Raw genomic sequence first — 18,617 nt, 5'->3', positions numbered from 1 at the left:
AGTAAAAAAAGAAACCTTAATTTCCACTGTTCATGGTTCGACAGAAGAGCTACCTTCGATTTAACAATATGAATAGTTCGCTGGCTTGATTATGCAAGCAGTAGAACACGTCCAATCGAACCGAATGCCTGGCGTGTGAAGTAACCAACAATATGAACATTTTATTTCTATTGGTGCCTAGTATTTAATTTAAAAAATACGAAAAATTACTTCTACTTGAATTAAAGAAAGTTTTTCGAGAAATGCCATAAAAAGTAATAAATTTGCCAGTCCACAATATATGTTCTTGAAACAATTTGGGTTAGTAGTGTCTGTGACATAACCTGAGTGTTTTGACTACACTTCGGGCTGTTAATTCAAACTAAATGATATTCAACGGAATCATCCTAATAATCGTATTCTCACCTGGTATTCATTTTCCTAATTTTAGCGTCGCTACTAACATGGAACTTGTTAAGCTAATAAAAGCAGTCAGTTCACTTCCTAGTCTTCCGAAAAGAGTAGGCTTAAAAATTTCATCCTTCCATTCTGCATTTTATTAAAGAACCGCAATTCCATTGTTTCGTTTCAGACCGGAAAACGTGCCCCGCCTGTTCGACTTGGTGCGCGTCGAAGACGAGCGTGTCTTACCCGCGTTTTATTTCGCCCTGCGTGACACACTAGTCGGCGATAATCTTGACCAGGGCCAAAGAATCGCCTACGGTGCGAAACGTTACCGCGTGGTAACACTAAACGGAGATGTAATCGAAACCTCCGGTACGATGTCCGGTGGTGGTCGTTCGATGCAGCGAGGCCGCATGGGTACCAAGGTGCAAACCAAAACGTCCGCTTCGGATACACCCAAATCAAACAAGGAAGTGGAACACTTGCAAGTCAAGGCACAGGAAATACAGTCGCAGATAAACTTCCTGCAAGAGCAACAGGGTCAACTGGAACATGAGATCCAAAAGTTAGCCGCACAATTGAAGCACCAGGAGAACGAAGTCAAACGACTGAAGATGGATGTCAACAGTTTGTCCGAACAGCTGCCTCGACTGAAGGAACAAGTCGAACGCCAGCAGGCTCGGGTGGCCCAAACTCACTCCGATCCGGAGAAAGTTCGTGCATTAGAGGAAAAGGTGAAAGAATGCAAAGCGGAACACAAAACCTCTAGCGATGCGGCCAACACCATCCAAAAGAAGGTCGATCAGATAACTGCCCAAATCACCGACATCACCAACAGCAAAGTGAAAGACCTGCAGACAAAAATTAACAATCTGACTAAACAAATCGATAAATTGACGACAAACATCTCCAAGCTGACGGTGGAAATCAAAACGTCGGAGCGCAACGTAAAAAAGGCGGAAGATAAAATCCAAAGCATGGAGGAGGAAGTGGTGGCGGCTCAGACCGCCATCCGCCAGGGAAACGACGAACGGGAAAAGTTGGACGAGCAAGCCACCGAGCTGAAGCGGGAAATCGACGAACTGCAGGTGGAGATCGAAAAAGCCCACGACGGATCGTCCAGCATCAAGAAGGAGATTGTGGCGATACAGAAGAAGGAATCCGAGGGCAAGATGAAGCGGCTGGAGTTCGAGCAGATTCTGCAGGCGATCGAGAAGAAGCTGAGCGAAGTGAAGGACACCATTCCGCACTGGAAGAATAAGGTATGTTTGTTTCTTTCGTTATGGAACTGTTAAATGTGTACAATGATTTTATTTCGATCGTAAGTTTATAACTTTTTTGTTAAGTGGTCGCTTCGAGTAATAATTATAAAGGGACTCGTTTTTTTGGCTTAGCTAAATAACGTGTAATACTTGGACACGAAGAGAAGTTCAGCACCTTGAGGAAAATTTAGTACAGTAAACAGCTAAAAGGTTTATTATCGGTTTTTCAACAATGGACTAGTTTTAACAATTTTTAATAGTCGTTAATGCACGAATGTTATTGTTTTCTTGTATGTTTGGAACAACACCGATAAATGGATTATTTTTCAATAAGATGAACGCGTTGAAATGCTTTTTATATAATATTGAAGTTGGAAGTTACACTTAACGATGAATACTAGTTGATAGTTTTCCTAGATGTATTACATATCATCCTGGGAGGCGCCTTTGCATGAAACCTACTGTGATATTTCTTTGCATTTATTTTCATGATAGAGAAGCGAGCTGGAAATATGAGCCAAGCTGTAAAAACCTATTATGATTCAGCAGGTGTTCTCGAATGGTTTACTTGTTCGACACGATACACTCACCAACACCAAAAATCGAACGAAACACGAAATACTACAAACCAGACGTTCAACACGATATGTACATATATGCTGTCAGTAGGGGTTAAAACACATAACAATTTGAAAGAGGAAATGTTCCTATTACATTTATGATATCCTCCTCTGTCCCATTCTATTTCGCTTACCCGTTCTCGAAGTTCGGTATGATATATGTAATCGCATCTTTGTGATAAAGCTTTGGTTGACCTACATGAGCACTTCAGAGTCTGTGCGGTATGTTCCCCGTTTTTCTAGCACTTACAGTTGATGAGGATGCATACGGATCCTATCATCATTCTCCAGACGTGCCGAATCAATTTCCGAAACCGTAGGTAAGCCACTGGGCCACTCAAGCAATTCGGGCTCGTGTTGCATTATCATTTCCGCTTCGGCTGAAACAAGGCTCATTAATTATTTATTAGTTAGCAGATCCGAAGGGTGGCTAACCTATTATCCTATGAACTTTAGTTCCATACGCCAGGTCAGCATAGTAAGCCACGAGGAATGTTAACGGCACAATTGGTGCTAGCACTGCGGGTCGCCGGGTGGTGTTGAACCGACCGATAAAGCCAACAGTTGAGACGCAGTAGAAGGACGATAGCCAATAGAACAGTTCCCGGGCTCGTGATATTTCCATCGCTGCTTCCCGTTCTTTGATCTGGTAGTGCATCTGGATCCAGCGTTCCATCTGTCAACGAAAGCGAAAGTAATGTATCTGACTTTTGTGACAATGAATTTACCTTTATCTTGTTCATTTCGGAGATATATTCCTGGTTCTTCTTCAAAACTTCCGTCCCTGTTGGGTGTGACAAAAAGCTTCCCATGGTGATTCGAAACTACTGTTAACTTGCTTTCAGTTAATCACAATCGCGAAATCCGGTTGATTCTACTTTTATATATTAAAAATGTTATGTTCTAAATCTTGTATTGTCTAGAAACGAATTATTACGACGATATGCAACACTAGCTGGAGAAAATAATGACGACGATGTTCCGAAGCTGCTGATGATGTATCTATGATTCGAGCTGGCAATAGCACATGTTTTGCGTGTACTGCGCAGTCGCGCGCTTCCGGTGTCTGCACTCTGTCTACACCTTCATAAAATAGCTTCTGATTGTAATGTCGCTGTTTGTTGTTCCTTCTGCTGTTCTGTGCATTGTACAATAAAATAAATGCATTGCGCTGCATCCTATTCGTTCTAAGGCTGTTTCGGGGATGTGTTGAGGTAGGCCAGTATGGAAGGTTGCCAATTTTCCAGTTTTTGAATAAGAATTGATTGTATGTTTTGCAATATTGAAATGTTGGACTGGTTTGTTTGGAAATGTATATTGACAGCCGTGTCGTCCAGTCGTCATCCTGATGTAGATCGGCTTGTTAACAGTAATTATTAAACTAATTTAACACTTATTCGAATTCCAATTGATTTTAAACTGCTGCTAAAGATTTGTTTTCGGCGTACTGAAGCAATTGATTGATTGATTACTGTGTTCATTAAGGAGTGATTTTAAACTTTACGTTCATTTATCACTTCTGGATGGTAAACTACATTTCAACAATTCGAATTTGATATAGTTCACCAAATTCACAGTATTCAGGATATCTGGTGATGAGGTGTTCAACAGTGCGTGGCACGTTGCATATGTGGCAAATTGTGCGATTGCTTTCCTGTTATAGGCTTTTGTGCCCTGTTATAGGCTTTTGTGGGTCAGCATGGTGTGCCCGGGCCGCAGCCAGGAGAAGATTTGCTGCTTTCTCCTCGAAATACGATAATCCCATCTTGTCAGGTTGCCTTTGATTTTCCGAAGAAACAATGCTTGTTCAGTTCTCCATCTCCTTTCTATTTCATTGCGTAGCAATCCATAGACGTTGTGCTTGATGTCTGTTCCCGGTACTTCGTTTGTTAGCAGTGTGCTTCTCCTACCGAGCGTTGCGAGGCGGTTTGCTTCATGGTTGCCGTTTATTCCACAGCAACCGGGGATCCAACATAACGTTGTTCTATCGTCACTGACATTCTCTATCGCCTGGATCCAAGAGTGTTTCGAGGATCCTTTTCAGGGATGCCAACGGTACCGATAAACTACATTTTTTTCGATATATTTACATTTGCACAAGCCGTACAGCCCGCTACAGCGACGCATCACTACAGCTCTTGCCAGAACAGTAGCCAAACCGAGTACATTTTCCCGTACAGCAGTAGAATACATTTTTGTTTTGCTGCTGTACTCCGACTGCTCGGTGAGAGTGTGGCGTAGTAAAGTTTGTTCTCTCGCTTTGTACATTTTTCTCTGCATAGTCAAAGGGAGAGTCCAGCACACGAAAACGTTGATGCCGGCCGTGGCGTAAATGAGCCACATTCATTGTCGTCATTTTTGAATAAAAATATTAAAAAGATTGAAAATATTAAAAAATGTAAAATAAGGAAAGAGAAGCTGTACCGCTCGCGTCTGGTGGCTGTACTGGGGACAGTAGTTTTTTGTCATGTTACTGCTTTGCACACAGGCAGCCGTACAGCGCTGGGCGTCTTGCACTAGCGAATGACAGCAGCATCGAGAGAGAAACGAGAATGTAGGCAGAAAAATTACAGCCGTGGAAAAGGTAGGCATTTTGCATCCTTGATCCTTTTTCCAAGGCGGATAGCACACTAGCTGAGTCTGTATACAGTAGAACTGATTGGTTTGCATTCGACGAGTGTTGAGTCTGTACCGCGTGAATGGCTGACGCTTCGGCAGAAAAGATGGAGTAGGTGCTAGGTAATTTGTAGCAATTCCCCATGTTGTTACATATAATGACTACGGCCGTTTCATATTTGGATCCGTCGGTGTAAATTACCTTGTGTTGTCCTTGTACTTCGTGTTCAGGGTTTCGTTAAATATTGCGATTTTTGGGGTGGGTCTCCGGTTTTCAGTGTATTTTTTATGGACTAATCGATTGTGGGACTTCTACGATTCCATCGTCGATCCCAGATAGTAGGAAGTCGAATGATTGGAAGGTGGGCAATTTAGGGAAAGACTTTTACAATGTTTTTAGTGACAGCAATCGTGGTGTCGTAGTTACCTTCCGTTTTTTCTAGAAATCCCGCTGTTTTTCGAATTGTGGATAAGGCTACGATTGCATTGAAACGTAGGACCCCTGCTTCAATACAACTGCTTAATGCAGCGGTACTTGGTGATAAACCAGAACAGTTCCTGACCATTTTATTGTAGGTTGGTCCTAGAGTTACTATCATGTCGTCGAACCCCCTTGCCGTGTTTTCGATCCCATATAGCAGTTCGCTGGTCACCAAGCTGTTACCGACCTGTAGAAGAGAGCTCCGGGTCCCCTTCTTGTACATACTGCTGATGGTTTTAATGAGACGAGTTCTGGATTGAGTTTCCGCTTTTACCCTTGCAAAGTGTGGTTTGAAAGAAAATTTACGATCGATGGTAACTTCTATTATTTTTGCCGTCTTTCTGAATGGAACCGTCGTTCTGCCTATCGTGATTTTTTGCCGCCATGGCTTGGGTTGTGTTTACATACGTGGGATATTAGGCTTTTTTCTGCCGTCGTTCTGAATCCGACTTTATCGACCCATTTTGTAATCATTCGCATCGCTGTTTGCAGTTTTATTTTTGCCTTTCGAGCGTTCTGACCCGTGGCTAACAAAACAATATCGTGCGCATAAACGAGGATGTAGATGTGAGTTGCCGCAATCACCGACCCCTGGGGTACTCCGTTTTCTTCTTGTTGTATTGAGAAGAGTGACCCGCCGACTGCTACCTGAAAGCTTCTTTCGTTGAGGAAGCTTTGCACGAATTTCCATTATAACGGTTATTTGGCATAAAGGCCATTTGGCTTTTCGGTCATTTGTCATAATTTTTTTTTGAGAATTGATCACGGACATTTGGCATAACGGACATTTGGCATAATTTTGCAAAGTGATCTTACTGAAGGTCATTTTTTCATAACAGCCGAATGCGTAGTTTATCGGGTGATTGACCCATAAGGTTAAAGCTGCACTAAGAAATAATGTGTTGTTATCCATTACCTGATATTAATTATATTTCGAGTGAATACATTTTATAACTAATTTTGCCTGCCTTTAAATATCCCTCTCCTAGGTTGACGGTATTGCAAACATCTTCAAGCATGTTTGAGCAGACACCTGCTTTAAGATGGTTATTGCATTACGCCTCGATAGTGGTGCATCGAGGAGACCGCGAGGGCTTATGGGTCTTTTTTATGTTTTTTGTTATTTCATACTCTGCACCAGCCCAAACTAACAGTCAGCTAAGATCCTGTGCACACTGGTGTGGCCGATTGGCGGGTCGCCATGGATTGACTTTTTCTGTGGGCTGTGTTTGCAGACATTGTTCAACTGCTTAACGGCTGTCTTTTTGAGCATGGCTCGCAGTGGGAGTCATTGTGTGTCGATTTATCGGTCGACCTCGTCAACGTGCACAGGCGCATTAAAAAAATAACAGTTGAACCCTATTAGTTGTGTTGTGTTGTAATAATTGTAGTTTTTAGTACTAGTGTAAAATTGTTACGTGCTAGTCGTATGTTTATCTGTGTATGTGTTCGTCTGAGTATTTGTGACATATGGGTCAGGGAATGGATGCAGAACTGGCTTATATGATGGAATAGTGGGTAATCCTTCTTTGGATCACTTTTTATCGGTGTTCAATTCGTGCATTCGATTCGAATCATTCGGATTGGATAAATGAAGGTATTATTAATTTACCGACGCACATCAATCATCTATTCCCGGTCAGCATAGCATGAGAAACTTTTAACGGAATGCAATTGTCGTTAATAGTAAATATATATCATTTTCTGGCATTTAGACGATTCCAAGTAGTTTTATTGCATGTTACATGTGTGTTGTTCAAATAATACTCAATAATAATACTAACTCTTCTATTCATTTCATTTTGGTTTATTTATTTTCGGTCTCATGCGTCACATTCCTATGATGACCTCTTCGAGTTCATTCATCAAAAAAGGGTAACATTGCTGCCAACAATGACTATTCGCTACCATCAGACGTCGCCAGGTTTTAGAAGAATTGAGATGTACTCTCATACTCAATTGAATCAGATAAGTAGGAACGACCAAAAACTGCAAGTAGCATATTACACATGTCTTATTTTAACACATTAAACATTATTTGTATTAACTTATTATTTACAGGTAACACACATATCTGAACACACAACACTTCCCATACACACGTAAACATTCAAACTCGCAAATATACAAATGCTCGACAGATGACTGGGCCAAGTGCATTCACTCGCAGGATCTATCATTTCGATGATCGCCTCGATTCTACGAAACCAGTGCACAATTAAGCTGACATAAGCTAGTCTCGTCTGGTGAATGCATGTAACCTGGAAGCCCCAGACACGACAGGACTCGACGGAGAGATGACGGACTGGACTCGACGGGGCCTAGTTTTAGGCATTCTTCAATGCACGGCTAGCGACATAAAAAAAGAAAGGATGAGCTATGTGTGGTGGTTGGCTATTCAAGTATTGGTAGAGTTTGAAGTACTAATGTATGTCTTTCATGTGATGATCATAAATTCAGCTGTATCTTGTACCTATCTAATCTATTACGTCTCTCATATATTGTCCTTTATTTCTTCTTTTCGAGTCCTATACTGCCATTCTACACTCGCCTTCAGCTGGGTCAGCAAAGATGGTGATAGTGAACGTCCTAACACTCACACATTCTCAAACGCGGTCTCAAGCGGGAACCTACAAAAATGCCCTCGCGCACGCGATTGCGAATCGATCACGTCCGGAAGTCTATTCTTGATCCTAGAAGCCTAGGTCCATGCCTTCAGCTGGACCAATTAAGAAAATACGGCCATACCTATTAGACAACACGTCTCATGGCGACATGACCGAGAACCCTATCGATATAAACGATCCCACTCTCTGCCAGAATTCTAACCGGGCACCGAAAATTTAATATCAGACTCACGGTTCGCGCGACCATTCAAGAACACACGTTACAAGATCACGTCAGCGCACAAACGTTAGAGCCCCTCGCGATTTTCCAAGCAACCTACGCCCACGAACTCGCAAACATGATTACACCCCGGTGATAAGGTGAAAATCTCAGGACTCAAAAACTTAGCAACACGATCTCAAGCGTCAACTACAAACTCCCGTGCTCACGCCATCATGAATCGGGATCGTCCGGAAGTCTCTATCCTCGGTACCAACAATTTAGGTCCTTGTTAATTAATAAAAAAATAATAAAATTGAAAAATAACTCCCATATCCACTAGACAAAACGTTTAATGGCGACATGACCGGAAACTCTAGTGATATGGGGTAACTCTCTCCCTGTCAGAATGTGATCCGTACACCGAAAGCTAAAGATCAGAATGACGGTCCGCGAATATATGAATGGCCTCAGGGTTTCAAAATGGAATTTATACACGCGAAGTCACATACATGCGAGCACACGCGACAAACACGTCAACATACGAACGCTTAAGCCCTTCGCGATCATCTACGCACACCTATGCCCGCGATCGCGTAAACTTGATAACATTCCGGCAATTGTGTGAACGTTTTAGTACTTACGAAGTTATTTCGGTCTCAAACGCGAACCCGCAAACGCGCGCAATCATGAATCGGTCACGTCCGGAAATCTTTAGCCTTCATTTTAGCAATTTAGGTCCATACATTCAGTTGGACCAATAAAAAAAATTAGGCTCATATCCACTAGACCACGCGTTCTACGGCGACGTGAATGGGAATTCTAATGATATGTAAGAACCCACTTTCTTCTGGAATCTGAACCGTACACAAAAAATTAAGTATCAGATTCACGGTCCGCGCGCGATCATTCTAGAACACACGCGAATATGCGAAAGGCATACGGTTATGAAATAGAATTTATACACGCGAAGTTCATACACGTTAGCACACGCGACATACAAACGCACACGCGATCGAGCACGTTAACGTACAAATGTTCGAGCCCTTCGCGATGATACACGCTATCGCGAGTCCCTACGCCCGCACATACCTGAACCGTACAATAAATATCACATTCAGAATCACGGCCTGCTACAATTGGCCTAATGCAGTGTTTTAGTGGCGACATTGCCTGTTTCGTCTGCAAATTGTAGTATGTGATTCTGACGGGGAGCCCTTCCGAGAACCTAGCTCTACAGCTCCAGTAGGACAACTCTTGAAAAAAAATAAATTTGCCTGCCTTTAAATATGAGCAGTTCTTTTGAGTTCCATTTTTGAAATTTTTGTGCTTGTTTATTTTTGCAGTCATGGATACTTGGCTATGACTTAGTTTTAGTAAAGCCTAGCGGTGGCCCCTCGCAAGCAAACCTGTAATCCACTCGTTTGCTCGGATTACTCAATCATAGGGGCTATAAATTAGTTTAAGTCCGACGGAGCGACAGCGATGTCGGACAGCACGCGACTTGAAGCGATGTGACGTAGCCACAACAGGCGCAAATGATTTTTATTAAGGAGGTCCTCTTATATAATTGTGCCGAAAGTACCTAATATTTAATAATCTTTTTTGAAGAAGTAAAATGACTTAGATATGTGCGCTATTCTGCAAAATGTTTATTCCATAAAATAAAAATTTTCGAGTGTAAAGTGTCAAAAATGGCGTCCAAAATGGCGGCTCCAGCAAAAGGTGTTTTGAAAATCGATCTCATCTGCGGGCACGATACTGGTCGCAATTCGTCTTCTACACGCAGCAATCCAAAACGATCTTGAAGATTACGTTTCGTAGAGGCGCCCCAACCTAAAAAACATGAAAAAATTCGATATAGAAGCAAAATGGCGGTTACTTAAAATAAAGTATCGTTTTTTCGCATGATTTGTCCACTATGGCCGGCTGTAAAAAATTGTTAATGATCAAAATATTGCGATTTTGTAGGTTACAGCGCCCGAACATGTTGTCTTCTTTTAGGCGAGCAAAACCCGAAGTTGATTGATTAAATGGCTCAAGAACGAGAATGCCCGCAGATTCGAAAAATCTTGTTCCGAGAAAGCCGCCATTTTGGACGCCATTTTTGACACCTTACACTCGAAAAATTTTATTTTATAGATGAAACCTTGATGATCATTTTGCATAATAGCTCACATGTCTAAATCATTTTACTGCTCAAAAAAAATGTTTAAACATTAGGTACATTTTGCCACAATTATATAAGAGGATCCCCTTAATTGGTAAAGAAGAATAATCCAATTAATTTTGGTTCAAGTTCAATTGCAGTGCTATTAATAAACAAACTCGTTAAAAGCCATTTAAATATTTAAGTAGTTGCCGTTATTCTCACACATTTGAGCTACTTGCCAGCTGTTAACAACTGCATAACTAACTTTCCCTCGAACAATGAACGTTACTGCCAACATACAATCAAAATATATAATACATACAGGAAAGGATATACTAAAAAACATCCTGGTAATTAATAGCTTTATCACTACATATACCTATGCCAAACGACCGTTATGCTAAATTACTGTTTTCCTTAACATAAAGATATTTATACGGAAAGACCTTGCACAGTATGACGGCTCAAAATTATGCCGAATTACCTGACCTCTCGCACAGTCTTAAATTATGTGTTTTTCTGTAGTAGAAGAAATGGCGAATATCCTCCATTGTGACCACTTCACAAAATGATGCCAAATGTCCGTAATGCCAAATGTCCGTTATGCTAAATGACCTTATACCAAATGACTTTATGCCAATTGACCCAGACCCCAGTTCCTCTGCCTTTTCTAAATGCAAACTGCCTTTGATCGAGGAATTTTCCTTCTTCGAATATTGTAGATAGTCTCCGGTAGACTAAACAGCTAGTTCTCTCTCGCATGTTGATGGGAATGACGGTATTGTAAAAATCATCAAGCTACAATAGATTCAATAGAGTTATCTAAATATAAGGACCTTCGCACTTTTTAGTTTCTTTTTGTACCAAATTCTACTACTGGAGGTTGATTAGTTCTCATGTTAAAAGTTCACCAATCATTATGCCTATACTCAGGATTTGATTTATATAAGAAGCCCGCTCCAACATGTTGATTACAACGATAGTGGTGTATCGAGGAGGCCGGGAGGGCTGATGGGGGCTTTTTTGTTCTATATTTTTCCTCTAGCTCCCCAAGCGAACGAAAAGCCCATAATAAACATATGCTCATGGGGTCTGACATGGGTGTTTGAAATGGGTTCAACCCATGAAAACACCATCACCATGGTCCGGTAGATCCCATATAAAATACCATATGTTGGTGTATTTATGGGTTTTCGTGACTATTTTATGGTGTCTTGATGGTTGTGAATTTTGGCACGGACCATGTTTAAGGTCTTTTCAAGGCCCTATGTAGTGTTTGAACCCATGAGTATTTGCTCGGGTCACAAAATTAACCAATAACAAATAGATAATTGAGAAAGGATGTGCTATGTGTGGTGGTTGGCTATTCAAGTATTAGTGGTGTTTAAAGTACTAATGTACACATGACAAATGTGATGATCATAATTTCAGTTGTATCTTGTATCTATCTAATCTACATCTCTCATCCTCGATCCTAGAAGCCTAAATCCATGCCTTCAGCTGATATCAGCTAATATCTATTAGACAACGCGTAACCTTAGCGATATAAGGGAACACACTCTCTGAACCGTACACCGAAAATTTAATATCAGACTCACGATTCGCGCGACCATTCAAGAACACACGCAAATGTGTTATAAAATCACGTCAGCATACAAACGTTTGAGCCCTTCGCGATTATCCATGCAACCTACGCCCACTATCTCGCAAACATGATAACACCCCGGTGATAAGGTGGACGTCTCAGCACTCATTAACTTACAAACGCGATCGCAAGCGTCAACCTACAAACTCCCGCGCTAGCGCGATAATGAATCGGACACGTCCGGAAGTCTCTATACTCGGTACCAACAGTCTAGGCCCATGTCAATTAATAGAAAAAACTTGAAAAATTTAGGAAGCAATAACTCCCATATCCACTAGAGACCATTAGACGCTCCATGGCGACATGATCGGGAACTCTAGTGATATGGGGTAATTCACTCCCTCTCAGAATGTGCTCCGTACACCGAAAACTAAATATCAGAATGACGGTCCGCGGCGCCATCCAAAATTACACACGAATATGTGAATGGCCACTGGATTATAAAATCGTATTTATACACGCGAAGTCACATACATGCGAGCACATGTCAACATACTTCTACGCACACCTATGCCAGCGATCACGCAAACTTAACACTCCGGTAATAAAGTGATCGTTTTAGTAAAGGGCGAACACGAAATTATTGCGACACATTCAACAGAACATAACTTTTTTACCATTGGGTAAAAATCAACCAAATTTTGCACACTTTCTCATTGATGTGTATTGATTACATGCTGTTAAACTCGAAGTTTTGTTTTTCGATTCAACGAAAATGGAGGTGAACCAACGCTAATCGAGAGAACAAATTCTTTCCAAACACCTGGAATTTCCTGATCTGTCGCACCGACAGTTGGGAAAAATGTTGAACATTCACCATTCAACCGTCTCCAGAGTGTTGAAGCGGTTCCAGGAACGGTTGACGTTGGACCACGCAAAGGAACTGGAAGAAAACCGGGACCGGAGAACAAAAAGACGGAGGGAAAGGTGAAGCGGATGATTAAAGCAAATCCCAACGTCTCAAGCCGTGATTTGGCTAAAAAGATCAGCATGTCGCAGAGCTACGTCCACAATGCATAGAAGAGAGCTGGACTACATACATACAAGGTACAGAACTTCCCAAACCGCGATGAGCGGCAACAATCGACGGCTAAAACTCGGGCACGGAAGCTCTACGAGAAGATGCTGACGAAATATAGCTGCTGTGTGATGGACGACGAAACGTATATAAAAGCCGATTTTAAGCAAATTCCGGAGTTGGAGTTTTTCACCGGCAAGAGTTCTATGTGGACGACAAATTTAAGAAGAAGAAAATGTCGAAGTTCGCCTCCAAATATCTCATTTGGCAGGCCATCTGCTCTTGCGGACTGAGGAGTGAGCCTTGCGTGACAAAGGGCACAGTAAATGGCGAGATCTACAAATCTGAGTGCCTCGAGAAGCGCTTTTTGCCGTTCTTGCAGCAGCACGACGAAGCTCCGCTATTTTGGCCAGATTTGGCATCATGCCACTATTTTAAAAGTGTCCTGGAGTGGTATAAGGCCGATTCTGTCCATTTTGTTCTAAAGGACATGTATCCGCCAAACTGTCCGGAGCTGCGCCCGGTGGAGCAGTACTGGGCAATGATGAAGCGGGAACTTCGGAAGAGCAAGAAGACAGTCAAAGACGAGAAGGACATGTTAAGAAAATGGGAAAAAACTATGAAACTGGTACCGGATGACACTGTAAAGACTTTGATGGAGGGCATCAAGCAAAAATGCGTTCAATTTTACACTCAAGACTCCATCGATTAACTTTTCTTTTGATTTTTGAAGTAAATATATGTATAAAACTACCCTAAAATTTTGGTTTGATTTTAAACATTATAAGAAAATTGGCATGACATTTTCGGTGTCGCAATAATTTCGTGTTCGCCCTTTACCTACGAAGTTACAAACGCGAACCTGCAAACACGCGCGATCATGAACCGAGCACGTCCGGAAATCTTTACCCTCCATTCTAGCGACTTAAGTACATACATTCAGTTATATCAATCAAAAAATAAAGCTCATATCCACTTGACAACCTGTTCCAAAGCGACATGACTGGGAACTCTGGCGATATGGAAGAACCCACTTTCTTCTAGAATTTGAACCACACACGAAAGTGGTGCATCGAGGAGACCGAGAGGGCTTATGCGCCTTTTTCATGTTATACGTTTCTTCATACTCTGCACCTGCGCATACCAACGCTAAACCACTGGTCTATGCACGGTGTCGTGGCCGACTGGCGGATCGACGTAGATTGACTTTTGCTGTGTGCCATGTTTGCAAATATAGTTCTATTGGTAGTATTCGTGGACGGGGCTCACGGAGGGAGTCATTGTGTGTCCATTTATCGATCGACTTCGTCATCATGCATATACTAATTAAATTAATTTAATAATTAAATTAATTTAATAAAGCAGAATAAGTAGAAACCTATTAGTTGTAGCTTTGTGATAATCGTAGTTTTTCGTACTAGTGTACAACTGTTATATGCCATCTATCTATATATGTATTCGTCTGAGTATTTGTGACAGTTTGGTCAGGGAATGGATGCAGAACTGACATATATGATAGAATAGTGGCTAATACTTCTGGTGATCAATCTAAGCATTTGGTTCTATTCATTCGGAAAAATCGGGTTGGATAAATTAGGGTAAAATAAATTTACCGACGTACGCGAGTCATCCATTCCCGGCCAGCATAGCATGATGAAAGTCTAACAGCATGCAATTATCGTTAATGATAAATATACATTATTTGTTGCATTTAGACGAGTTTGATTGCATGTTCCATATGTTTTTCTATTCTACTTCATTAGTCTGTTTCTTTTATACAACTATTAGTTAGTTTCTTTTATACAACTATTAGTTTTATTTTCCATTATTTATGTATACCAAAATAGTATTGTTCAATTTACACACTTCTAGTCAAGCTCTTTGCATCTTTTTTTCTTTATTCGGCATATTATGATTCCTTTTATTAGTATATCTCTACTATACGCTATCTATACTCATATAGGTACAAACGCTCGTGGCCTTCCCAATAACACAAACCTGGCCACAAACGCGACCATGTAATTGCAATAATCCACATATACTTACGCCTACATGAAAACACCCCGGTAGTTAAGTAAACGTGGCATCTTTAAATTTTCAAACGCGGTCTCAAACATTAACCCACCACTCGCGCGATCATGAAACGGTCACGTCCGAAAGTTTTACCAGTCTGGACTAATGTCTTCAGTTGAACCAATCAAAAAAGTGACGCTCATATTCACTAAATAACACGTTCCATGGTGACATGACCTGGAACTCAAGTTTCCGCATAGGGAAACGTACTACCATCTGGACCATACACTAAAAATTAAGCTTCAGATTCACGATCCGCGCGATCAAACAAAACTACACACTACGTCATTATAAAATCGAAGTTATACACGCGAAGACACATACACGTGACAAACACGTTAATATACAAATGCTTGAGCCCTTCGCGATCATCCCCGGCATCTACACCCGCGATCTAGTAAACATGATGGCATCCCAATGATAAAGTGAATGTCTCAGCTCCTATAAATTTTCAAACGCGGTCTCAAGCGTGAACCTAAAAACTCCCGCAATTGCACGATCCTGAATCGGTCACTTCCAGACGTTTCCATCCTTGATATCTGCCTTCAATTGGATCAATTAAAAAAAGAAAGCTCTCATATCCACTGGACACCACGTTACATGACGACATGACCGAGGACTCTAGTGATATGGGGTAACTTACTCCCTGTCAAAAAGTGAATTGTACACCAAAAACTATCAGAATGAAGGTCCGCGTGACCATCCAAGAACGCACGCGTATATAGGAAATGCCACTCGGTTACAAAATCCAGTCTTGTACACGCGAAGTCACATGAACGCGAGCACACGTGACAAACACGTTAACGTACGAACGCTTAAGCCCTTCGCGATTAACAACGCACACTTACGTTCGCGATCGCGCAAACTTAATAACACCCCGGTAATAAGGAGAACGTTTTAGCACTCACGAAGTTTCAAACGCTGTCTCAAACACGAACCTACAAACGTCCTTTTTCGCGCGCTCATGAATCTGTCTCGTCCGGAAACCATTTCTCTCTGTCCTAATAACTTAGATCCATACATTCAGTAGGACCAATCAAAAAATAAAGCACATATCCACCAGACAATACGTTCCATGGCGACATCACTGGGCACTCTAGTTATATGAAAGATCTCACACTCTTTTAGCATCTTAGCAGTACACCAAAAAATAAAGTATTAGACTCACGGTCCGCGCGCGATTATCCAAGAACACACGCGAATATGCGAAAGGCACACGGTTATAAAATAGAATTTATACACGCGAAGTTACATACACGTTAACACACGCGATATACAAACGTACACGCGATCGAACACATTGACTACAAATGCCCGAGCTCTTCGCGATGATACACGCGATCGCGAGTCCCTACGCCCGTACATACCTGAACCGTACAATGAATATCACATTCAGAATCACAGCCCGCTACAATTGGCCTAAAGCAGTGTTTTAGTGGGCGACATTACCTGTCTCGTCTGCAAATTGTGGTATGTGATTCTGACGGGGAGCCCTTCCGAGAACCTAGCTCTACAGCTCCAGTAGGACAACTCTCGAAAAAAAAATCAAACCTTTCATATTAATTGTTTTGCAGTTCCATAAAATTATTCTGATTCAAAAGTTAGGTGACACCTAAACATGTCCAAAGTTAATAATAAATTAAGTTAATAATAAAAAGTTTGTAGATTTTGTCATCATATTAAACATATCGCGCTCTATTATTTTTCAGTTGAAACCTCTCAAGCTACACGCAATCCCCGGTGAACCGACACCCGAACCGCTGCGAGAGTACACCGAGGAGGAACTGGACAGCTACAAATTAGCCGACCTGCAGTACCAAATCTCCATTCAAGAGGAAAAGCTCAATTCGAGCAAACCAAATCTGTCCGTCATTGAGGAGTTCCTTAAGAAACAGGAAGCCTATCTGCAGCGGGTGGCAATTCTGGAGGAGATCACCGCCAAGCGTAATGAAATGCGGCAGTTGTATGACGATGTGCGAAAGAAGCGGTTCACCGAGTTTATGCAGGGTTTCCACATCATTACTAAGAAGCTGAAGGAGATGTACCAGATGATCACGCTTGGTGGGGATGCTGAACTGGAACTGGTTGATTCCATGGATCCCTTCAACGAGGGTATTGTGTTTAGCGTTCGACCGCCTAAGAAATCGTGGAAGATGATCTCCAATCTGTCCGGAGGTGAGAAAACTCTCTCATCGTTGGCTCTTGTTTTTGCACTGCATTACTATAAACCATCTCCGCTATACGTAATGGACGAAATTGATGCTGCGTTGGATTTCAAAAACGTGTCCATTGTGGCACATTATATCAAGGTAATTATCGCCCAAGAAATGCTGTGCTGCTCTGACGGATCTTATTAACGAAATGTTTTTTTGATTTTCACAGGAACGAACGAAAAACGCTCAGTTTATAATCATATCACTTCGCTCCAATATGTTCGAACTGTCGGACTACCTGGTCGGTATTTATAAGGTGACTGACTGCACCAACTCAGTAACGATCAAAAATGATCCTCCGAAGTTCCACCATTCCGCATCGCAACAGCAGCAGTCGTTCACCTTCAATCCCAATCTGAGCTTACAGTCGGAAATCAGTATCGATCAGTCCGGAGGCGGCGACGCAAGTAAAAAGGACGATTATCAAAAGGATACTACGGCGGAGCAACCGTCGATTGCTATGTCCCAGCCGATGGAGGTGTCGGTTGATGCTAATTAAAAGTAGATTATTGTGTCGATTTGTGTGTATTTAATTTCATTTGACGATTCTGATTACATTAACCGTTTCTAGCTGTTAGACAATATTTTTGACATATCTACCATAACAAGTACTTTTTGTATGTGAAACCCAGCAGCTATTTTTGCTATTACAAGAAAAGAAGTTTCCTTTGAAATGCGGAATCGTGAAACTGAGACTGCCTTGAACCCACACTTATGTCGTCGCGCTTCTAAAAGGGCAGTGAAAGTAGGAATGCCGCACAACTAGCTGAGAGTGAATGCGTTTACCGGTTGATCTCTAAAATTAGATTTGTTGGGTCAATGGTCAATCGAGACGGGTGCCGGCAGTATCACAACATCTGTTACATACTACCATAAGCAACCTTTATTCTAGCATTCTCTGTCTAGCATTTCTTGCTGGTTCTTCAGAATCGGTTGCTTTAAATAGATTCTTCAGAATATAAAAATAAAGCACGTTCTCCCTTAGGATGATGGGCTTGACAGTATTGCAAATATCATCAAGTAATATAACATGAATCAGACTGAATATACTTGAGGAATAATTTATCTTCAACTAATACTAGTTTAACACTAATTATAACATAGTTAAAAGCCTTGAATGATGTCCAAGTTGGCGAACATATCTCAAAACCTGGCTAACCATGTTCCCGTTTCATATCTGTTGAACCATACTGTGTGACCAACATACATGCTACTATACGTTCATATCACCAATGTATCTCTATATCATTTTAGTATTTTTTATCCTTGGAGAAGTAGAAACGCTGAGTAAAAACAAAGAAATATATAACCAAAGGTGATGAAATAT

General features: G+C 41.4%; 2 protein-coding genes across 3 annotated transcripts in view; one reads left to right on the top strand and one right to left on the bottom strand.

The window, feature by feature from the left end:
* The window catches only part of LOC131679063 (structural maintenance of chromosomes protein 4), a 31,655-nt gene extending 13,734 nt beyond the window's left edge, over positions 1-17,921 (top strand). For both annotated transcript variants that reach the window (XM_058959616.1, XM_058959617.1), the window contains 3 exons: positions 572-1,646; positions 16,787-17,386; positions 17,460-17,921. In XM_058959616.1, coding sequence (XP_058815599.1) covers positions 572-1,646; positions 16,787-17,386; positions 17,460-17,789 — 2,005 coding nt within the window. In that variant the 3' untranslated portion in view covers positions 17,790-17,921. The remainder of the gene's footprint in view (positions 1-571; positions 1,647-16,786; positions 17,387-17,459) is intronic.
* LOC131679064 (plasminogen receptor (KT)) lies at positions 1,665-3,328 on the bottom strand. Its single transcript, XM_058959618.1, has 3 exons — positions 2,995-3,328; positions 2,702-2,942; positions 1,665-2,646 (listed from the first exon to the last, which is right to left on the bottom strand). The coding sequence occupies exons 1-3, from the start codon at positions 3,076-3,078 to the stop codon at positions 2,513-2,515; spliced, it is 459 nt and encodes a 152-aa protein (XP_058815601.1). The 5' UTR covers positions 3,079-3,328; the 3' UTR covers positions 1,665-2,512.
* Positions 17,922-18,617: the final 696 nt, after the last annotated feature.

Source organism: Topomyia yanbarensis, chromosome 2 (assembly GCF_030247195.1).
Source record: "Topomyia yanbarensis strain Yona2022 chromosome 2, ASM3024719v1, whole genome shotgun sequence".
Taxonomy (NCBI): Eukaryota; Metazoa; Arthropoda; class Insecta; order Diptera; family Culicidae; genus Topomyia; species Topomyia yanbarensis.
The sequence above is the reverse complement of the archived record's forward strand: the minus strand, read 5'-3'. Positions and strand labels throughout refer to the sequence as shown.